The 9,451-nt window shown below is 54.6% G+C and overlaps 1 protein-coding gene across 1 annotated transcript; it reads left to right on the forward strand.

The window, feature by feature from the left end:
* Positions 1-4,360: 4,360 nt before the first annotated feature.
* LOC130587574 (ETS domain-containing transcription factor ERF-like) lies at positions 4,361-9,445 on the forward strand (the record flags this gene model as incomplete). The annotated part of the gene is made up of 3 exons (XM_057388554.1): positions 4,361-4,455; positions 5,228-5,488; positions 9,331-9,445. Coding segments are annotated over exons 1-3 (471 nt in total), but the record flags the coding sequence as incomplete, so codon positions are not given.
* Positions 9,446-9,451: the final 6 nt, after the last annotated feature.

The raw sequence follows: 9,451 nt of genomic DNA on the forward strand, positions 1-9,451 counted from the left end.
ATGGTTATGGGGTTGATTCTGTTTATGGGGTGATCCCGGTTATGGGGTGATAATGGTTATGGGGTGACAGTTATGGGGTGACAGTTATGGGGTGAGGATTATGGGGTGCCCTTCATTTTGGGGTTGATCCTATTTATGGGGTGATGATGGTTTTGGGGTAATAGGATGGTTATGGGGCGATCCTGGTTATGGGGTGACGGTTATGGGGTGATTGGGGGGATGGTTATGGGGTTGATTCTGTTTATGGGGTGATCCCGGTTATGGGGTGATGATGGTTTTGGGGTAATAGGATGGTTATGGGGTGACAGTTATGGGGTGACAATTATGGGATGACAGTTATGGGGTGACGGTTATGGGGTGACAGTTATGGGGTGACGGTTATGGGGTGACGGTTATGGGGTGATGGTTATGGGGTGATGGTTATGGGGTGATGGTTATGGGGTGATTGGGGGGATGGTTATGGGGTTCCCCTCATTATGGGGTGATCCCGGTTATGGGGTGATACTTATGGGGTGATGATGGTTATGGGGCAATGGTTATGGGGTGATGGTTATGGGGTGACCCCGGTTATGGGGCGCCCCTGGTTATGGGGTGACGGTTTTGGGGCAATGGCAATGGGGCTCCCCTCGTTATGGGGTGACCGTTATGGGGTGATGGTTATGGGGTGGTTATAGGGTGCCCCTGTTTATGGGGTGACCGAGGTTATGGGACACCCCTGGTTATGGGGTGATGGTTCTGGGGTGATCCCCATTATGGGGTGACAGTTATGGGGTGGTGATGATTATGGGGTGATCACAGTTATGGGGTGACGGTTTTGGGGTGATGGTTATGGGGCAATAGCAATGGGGCGCTCCTGGTTATGGGGTCATGGTTATGGGGCGTCCCTCGTTATGGGGTGACAGTTATGGGGTGCCCTTCATTATGGGGTTGATCCCGGTATGGGGTGACGGTTATGGGGTGACGATGGTTATGGGGTGATGGTTATGGGGCGGTTATAGGGTGACCCCGGTCATGGGGTGACTCTGGTTATGGGGTTGATTCTGTTTATGGGGTGACCCCGGTTATGGGGTGGTTGGGATGGTTATGGGGTGATGGTTATGGGGTGATGATGGTTATGGGGTGATGGTTATGGGGTGATGGAGAGGGGGAAATGGTTATGGGGTAACCCCATTATGGGGTGATGGTTATAGGGTGACCCTGGTTATGGGATGCCCTTCATTATGGGGTTGATCCCAGTTATGGGGTGATGGTTATGGGGTGATGGTTATGGGGTTGTTATAGGGTGCCCCTGTTTATGGGGTGACTCTCATTATGGGGTGATGGTTATGGGGTGTCCCTCGTTATGGGGTGATGGTTATGGGGTGATGGTTATGGGGTGGTTATAGGGTGACCCCGGTTATGGGGTTGATTCTGTTTATGGGGTGATCCTGGTTATGGGGTGACAGTTATGGGGTGATGGAGAGGGGGAAATGGTTATGGGGTAACCCCGTTATGGGGTGATGGTTATGGGGTGACCCTGGTTATGGGATGCCCTTCATTATGGGGTTGATCCCAGTTATGGGGTGATGATTATGGGGTGATGGTTATGGGGCAATGGCAATGGGGTTCCCCTGTTTATGGGGTGACCGAGGTTATGGGACACCCCTGGTTATGGGGTGATGGTTATGGGATGATCCCCGTTATGGGGTGACAATGGCTATGGGGTGTCCCTCGTTATGGGGTGACAGTTATGGGGTGATGGTTATGGGGTGGTTATAGGGTGCCCCTGTTTATGGGGTGACTCTCATCATGGGGTGATGGTTCTGGGGTGATCCCCGTTATGGGATGATGGGGGGGATGGTTATGGGATGGCTCTGGTTATGGGGTGCCCCTCATTATGGGGTGACCGCGGTTATGGGGTGACAGTTTTGGGGTGACGGTTACGGAGCGATCCCGGTTATGGGACGCCCCTGGTTATGGGGCGATGATTATGGGGTGCCCTTCATTTTGGGGTTGATCCTATTTATGGGGTGATGATGGTTATGGGGCGCTCCTGTCTATGGAATGACAGTTATGGGGTGATGTTTATAGGGTGACCCCCGTTATGGGGTGATTCCCGTTATGGGGCCCCCATTCCATAGCAGTTCTGGGTTTGGGGTGACGTTTTTGGGATTTTTTTGGGGTGGAATTTTTGGGATTTTTTGGGTGGAAATTTTGGGATTTTTTGGGTGGAAATTTTGGGATTTTTTTGGGGTGGAATTTTTGGCGAGCGGCTTTTGGGACGTTGGGTTTCGGACACTCTTTTTGGGATTCTGTTTTTTTGGGATTCTGCTTTTAGGGTGCTTTTATGGGATTCTGTTTTTGGGATTCTGTTTTTTGGATTGTTTTTTGGGCTCTATTTTTTGGGATTCTGGTTTTTGAGATTCTGTTTTTGGGGTTCTGTTTTTTGGGATTCTGTTTTTTGGGAGGCAATTTTTGGGATTTTCTCTTTGGGGATCTTTTTTGGGGTTTGGTTTTTGGGGTGACGATTTTAGGATGATTTTTTTGGGTGTGATGATTTTTAGGATGTTTTTTATGGTCATGATTTTAGGATGATTTTTATGGGGTGATGATTTTGGGATGCCGTTTTCGGGACGGGCGTTTTTCGGGCGTTGTTTTTGGGATGCCGATTTTAGGGCCCTGTTTTCAGGACGCCGTTTTTGGGACATTTCAATGTGCCAATTTTGGGGTATTTTCAGGGTTTTTTGGGTCTCATTTTCGGGCATTTTCAGGCACCGTTTTTGGGGCATTTTGGGGTTTTTTTTGTGCTCTCGTTTTTGGGGGCTCTCATTTTTTTCGGGTGCTTTTTTGGGGCATTTTCAGGCTCTCGTTTTGGGGCATTTTTGGGCTTTTTCAGGCACCGTTTTTGGGGCATTTTCAGGGTTTTTGGGGCTTTTTCAGACACCGTTTTTGGGGCATTTTTGGGTTTTTTTGTGCACTGTTTTTGGGGTATTTTTGGGTTTTTCATGCTCTATTTTTAGGACTCTCCATTTTTTCGGGGCGCAGTTTTTGGGGGATTTTTGGGGCCGTTCCGGGGGCGCCCCTCCCCCCTCTCCGGGGGTGTTTTTTGGGGGTGGGGGAGGGGCGCTCCGTTCCCGCCTCCCCCGGGTTATTTTTAGCATCGTTGGTTGCTACGCAACGGGATGGGGGTGGGTGACGTCATCAGGGCAGTGACGTCATCAGGGCGGTGATGTCATCGGAGGGTCCCCAAAATCCCAAAATTGGCTCTTCCCCGGATTTTGGGGGGGATTTTGGGGGGGATTTTGGGGGGAGGGGATTCCTCAAATTCGGCCCCAAAGTGGACACGGGAGGGGACGGTGATGACGTCACTGCTGCCACTGTGATGATGTCACTGATGTCACCGTGATGATGTCACTGATGCCACTGTGATGATGTCACTGCTGTCACCGTGGTGACGTCACAGTTGTCACTTTAATGATGTCACTGCTGTCACCGTGATGATGTCACTGTTGTCACCGTGGTGATGTCACTGTTGTCACAGCGATGTCACCCTTATTGCAGTGACGATATCACAGTGATGATGTCACCAATATCCCATTAACGATGTCCCCAATGTCCCCAATGTCCCAGTGCGGATATCACCATTATTACAGTGATGATGTCATTGGTGTCACAGTGATGATGTCCCCATTGTCCCCAATGTCCCCAATGCAGGGTTCGCGTTCCCAGAGTGGGCTCAGTGATGATGTCACTGCTGTCACAGTGATGATGTCACAGTGATGATGTCCCAGTGATGACGTCATTGGTGTCACAGTGTCCCCAATGTCCCCAATTCAGGGTTCGCGTTCCCAGAGTGGGCGTACAAGGCGGAGTCACCAATGTCACAGTGACGATGTCCCCAATGTCCCCAATGTCCCCAATGTCACAGTGATGATATCACCATTATCACAGTGATGATGTCACTGATATCACTATGATGATGTCACCATTGTCCCCAATGTCCCCAATGCAGGGTTCGCGTTCCCAGAGTGGGCTCAGTGATGATGTCACTGTTATCACGGTGATGATGTCACTGGTGTCACGGTGATGATGTCATTGGTGTCACAGTGACGATGTCCCCGCTGTCCCCGCTGTCCCCGCAGGGTTCGCGTTCCCAGAGTGGGCTCAGTGATGATGTCACTGTTATCACTATGATGATGTCATTGGTGTCACCATTGTCCCCAATGATGTCCCCAATGTCACAGTGCTGATGTCACAGTGATGATGTCATTGGTGTCACAGTGTCCCCAATGTCCCCAATGCAGGGTTCGCGTTCCCAGAGTGGGCTCAGTGATGATGTCACTGTTATCACGGTGATGATGTCATTGGTGTCACAGTGACGATGTCCCCAATGTCCCCAATGCAGGGTTCGCATTCCCAGAGTGGGCTCAGTGATGATGTCACCGTTATCACGGTGATGATGTCACTGCTGTCACAGTGATGATGTCATTGGTGTCACAGTGTCCCCAATGTCCCCAATGCAGGGTTTGCGTTCCCAGAGTGGGCTCAGTGATGATGTCACTGTTATCACAGTGACGATGTCACTGCTGTCCCAATGATGATGTCATTGGTGTCACGATGTCACCCGCAGGGTTCGCGTTCCCAGAGTGGGCTCAGTGATGATGTCTCTGTGGTGATGTCACCATTGTCCCCAATGTCCCCAATGCAGGGTTCGCGTTCCCAGAGTGGGCTCAGTGATGATGTCACTGTTATCACGGTGATGATGTCATTGGTGTCACGATGTCCCCAATGCAGGGTTCGCGTTCCCATAGTGGGCTCAGTGATGATGTCACTGCTGTCACAGTGATGATGTCACCCTGGTGATGTCACCATTGTCCCCAATGTCCCCAATGCAGGGTTCGCGTTCCCAGAGTGGGCACAGTACGGTGTCACCATTATCACATTGGTGTCACAGTGATGATGTCACCCTGAGGATGTTCCCAATGTCACAGTGACGATGTCACTGATATCACTATGATGATGTCCCCAATGTCACCAATGTCACAGTGACGATGTCCCCACTGTCCCCGCTGTCCCCAATGCAGGGTTCGCGTTCCCAGAGTGGGCTCAGTGATGATGTCACTGCTGTCACAGTGATGATGTCATTGGTGTCACAGTGATGATGTCACTGTTATCACGGTGATGATGTCACTGGTGTCACAGTGATGATGTCATTGGTGTCACAGTGATGATGTCACTGCTGTCCCAGTGACGATGTCCCCGCTGTCCCCGCAGGGTTCGCGTTCCCAGAGTGGGCGTACAAGGCGGAGTCGAGCCCCGGCTCGCGGCAGATTCAGCTCTGGCACTTCATCCTGGAGCTGCTGCGGCAGGAGCAGTACCGCGAGGTCATCGCCTGGCAGGGCGACTACGGCGAGTTCGTCATCAAGGACCCCGACGAGGTGGCCCGGCTGTGGGGGGTGCGCAAGTGCAAGCCCCACATGAACTACGACAAGCTCAGCCGCGCCCTCAGGTCAGGGGGGCTCTCGAAACCCACCCTGGAGACCCCAAAATCCAACCCAGGGCCCCCAAATCCATCCCAGCATCTTCAAAATCCCATCCTGGGACACCAAAATCCACCAAATCCACTCCTGGGTCACCAAATCCACCCCAGGATTCCTAAACTCCCATCCTGGGACCCCCAAATCCATTCCAGGATCTCCAAATCCACCCCAGGATTGCCAAAATCCCATCCTGGGGCCCCCAAATCCCAGCCTGGGGCCCCGAAATCTGCCCCACATGAGCTAGGACGAGCTCAGCCGCGCCCTCAGGTCAGGGGGGCTCTCGAAACCCGGCTTAGGGACCCCCAAATCTGATCTGAGAACCAAAAATCCCATCCTGGGACACCAAAATCCACCAAATCCACTTCTGGGTCACCAAATCCACCCCGGGATTCCTAAAATCCCATCCCGGGACCCCCAAATCCCATCCTGGGACACCAAAATCCACCCCGGGATTTTCAAATCCACTCCTGGGTCACCAAATCCACCCCGGGATTGCCAAAATCCCATCCAGGGACCCCCAAATCCCAGCCTGGGGCCCCGAAATCTGCCCCACATGAACTACGACAAGCTCAGCCGCGCCCTCAGGTCAGGGGGGCTCTCGAAACCCGGCTTAGGGACCCCCAAATCTGATCTGAGACCACCAAAACCCAACCTGAGACCCCGAAATCTGATCTGGGACACCCAAAATCCCATCCTGGGACACCAAAATCCACCCCGGGATCTCCAAATCCACTCCAGGGTCACCAAATCCAATCCAGGGTCCCCAAATCCATGCCGGGATTGCCAAAAGCCCATCCTGAGACCCCCAAAATCTGCCCCACATGAGCTAGGACGAGCTCAGCCGCGCCCTCAGGTCAGGGGGGATCTAAACCCGGCTTAGGGACCCCCAAATCTGATCTGAGACCCCCAAATCTGATCTGAGACCCCCAAATCTGATCTGGGACCACCAAATCTGATCTAGGACACCCAAATCCATCCCGGGACCCCCAAATCCCAGCCTGGGACCCCAAAATCTGCTCTGAGACCCCAAAAATCCCATCCTGGGACACCAAAATCCATCCCAGGGTTCCCAAGTCCACTCCAGGGTCATCAAATCCACCCCGGGATTCCCAAAATCCCATGCTGGACCCCAAAATCCCATCCTGGGACCCCTAAATCTGCCCCACATGAGCTAGGACGAGCTCAGCCGTGCCCTCAGGTCAGGGGGGTTCTCTAAACCCAGCCTGGGACCCCCAAATCTGATCTGGGACCCCCAAAATCTGATCTGGGACCCCCAAAATGTGATCTGGGACCACCAAAATCCCATCCTGGGACACCAAAATCCACCAAATCCACTCCTGGGTCACCAAATCCACCCCGGGATTCCTAAAATCCCATGCTGGGACCCCCAAATCTGATCTGGGACCCCCAAAATCCATCCCAGGGTCCCAAAATCCCATCCTGGGACATCAAAATCCACCAAATCCACTCCAGGGTCACCAAATCCACCCCGGGATTGCCAAAATCCCATCCTGGGACACCCAAAATCTGCCCCACATGAGCTAGGATGAGCTCAGCCGCGCCCTCAGGTCAGGGGGGCTCTAAACCCGGCTTAGGGACCCCCAAATCTGATCTGAGATCCAAAAATCCCATCCTGGGGCCCCCAAATCCCAGCCTGGGGCCCCGAAATCTGCCCCGAGACCCCCAAATCTGATCTGAGACACCAAAAATCCCATCCTGGGACACCAAAATCCACCCCAGGATCTCCAAATCCACTCCAGGGTCCCCAAATCCATTCCGGGATTCCCAAAATCTGCCCCACATGAGCTAGGACGAGCTCAGCCGTGCCCTCAGGTCAGGGGGGCTCTCGAAACCCGGCTTAGGGACCCCCAAATCTGATCTGGGACACCCAAAATCAGCTCTGAGACCATCAAAATCCCATCCTGGGACACCCAAATCCACCAAATCCACTCCAGGGTCCCCAAATCCACCCCGGGATTCCCAAAATCCCATGCTGGGACCCCCAAATCTGATCTGGGACCCCAAAATCCATCCCAGGGTCCCAAAATCCCATCCTGGGACGCCAAAACCATCCCAGGACCCCCAAATCACATCCTGGGACCCCAAAATCTGCTTTGAGACCCCCAAAATCCCATCCTGGGACACCAAAATCCATTCCGGTATCTCCAAATCCACTCCTGGGTCACCAAATCCACGCCGGGATTCCCAAAATCCCATCCTGGGACCCCATAATCTGCCCTGAGACCCCCAAAATCTGCTCTGAGAGCATCAAAATCCCATCCAGGACACCAAAATCCACCCCAGGATCTCCAAATTCACGCCAGGGTCCCCAAATCCACCCCGGGATTGCCAAAATCCCATCCCGGGACCCCCAAATCCCATCCTGGGACACCAAAATCCACTCCAGGATCTCCAAATCCATTCCAGGGTCCCCAAATCCACTCCAGGATTCCAAAAATCCCATCCCGAGACCCCCAAAATCCACCCCGGGTGTTACTGAGTGGGTGGGCGTGGTCTGACCGAGGCCCCGCCCCCTCTCCATGTATTGCTGATGAATGGGCGTGGTTCTATCCAGGCCCCGCCCTTTCCCCGGTTATTTTGGGGGGTGGGCGTGGTCTGAGCAATGCCCCGCCCCCTCCTCGGGTATTTATGGTGGGTGGGCGTGGTTTCATTGAGGCCCCGCCCCCTCCCCGGTTATTTCAGGTGGGTGGGCGTGGTTTCATTGAGGCCCCGCCCCCTCCCCGGTTATTTCAGGTGGGTGGGCGTGGTTTAATCGAGGCCCCGCCCCCTCCCTGGTTATTCCGAGCGGGTGGGCGTGGTTTCATTGAGGCTCCGCCCCCTCCCCGGTTATTTCAGGTGGGTGGGCGTGGTTTAATCGAGGCCCCGCCCCCTCCCCGGTTATTCCGAGTGGGTGGGCGTGGTCTGAGCGATGCCCCGCCCCCTCCCCGGTTATTTTTGGCGGGTGGGCGTGGTTTCATTGAGGCCCCGCCCCCTCCTAGGTATTATTCATGAATGGGTGTGGTCTCATGGATGCCCCGCCCCTTCCCCGCATATTTTTGGTGGGTGGGCGTGGTCTGAGCGATGCCCCGCCCCCTCCCCGGTTATTTTTGGCGGGTGGGCGTGGTTTAATCGAGGCCCCGCCCCCTCCCCGTATATTTCGGGGGTGGTGGGCGTGGTTTAATCGAGGCCCCGCCCCCTCCCCGTGTATTTCCGATGGGTGGGCGTGGTTTCATTTAGGCCCCGCCCCCTCCCCGGTTATTTTTGGCGGATGGGCGTGGTTTCATTGAGGCCCCGCCCCCTCCCCGGTTATTCCGAGCGGGTGGGCGTGGTTTCATTGAGGCCCCGCCCCCTCCCCGGTTATTTTGGGTGGGTGGGCGTGGTCTGATCGAGGCCCCACCCCCTCCCTGGTTATTTCGGGCGGGTGGGCGTGGTTTAATCGAGGCCCCGCCCCCTCCCCAGTTATTTCAGATGGGTAGGCGTGGTCTGAGCGATGCCCCGCCCCCTCCCCGTGTATTTTGGGCGGGTGGGCGTGGTTTAATCGAGGCCCCGCCCCCTCCCCGTGTATTTCTGGCGAATGGGCGTGGTTTAATCGAGGCCCCGCCCCCTCCCCGGATATTCCGAGTGGGTGGGCGTGGTTTAATCGAGGCCCCGCCCCCTCCCCGGATATTCCGGGTGGGCGTGGTTTAATCGAGGCCCCACCCCCTCCCCGGATATTCCGAGTGGGTGGGTGTGGTCTGAGCGATGCCCCGCCCCCTCCCCGGTTATTTTTGGCGGGTGGGCGTGGATTAATCGAGGCCCCGCCCCCTCTCAGGTATTACTACAACAAGCGCATTCTCCACAAGACCAAAGGCAAACGCTTCACCTACAAATTCAACTTCAACAAACTCGTGCTGGTGAATTATCCCTTCATCGACCTGGGGCTGGCAGGTGAG

Source organism: Malurus melanocephalus, unplaced genomic scaffold (genome assembly GCF_030028575.1).
Source record: "Malurus melanocephalus ecotype Western Australia unplaced genomic scaffold, MMel_1.1 scaffold_2099, whole genome shotgun sequence".
NCBI lineage: Eukaryota > Metazoa > Chordata > Aves > Passeriformes > Maluridae > Malurus > Malurus melanocephalus.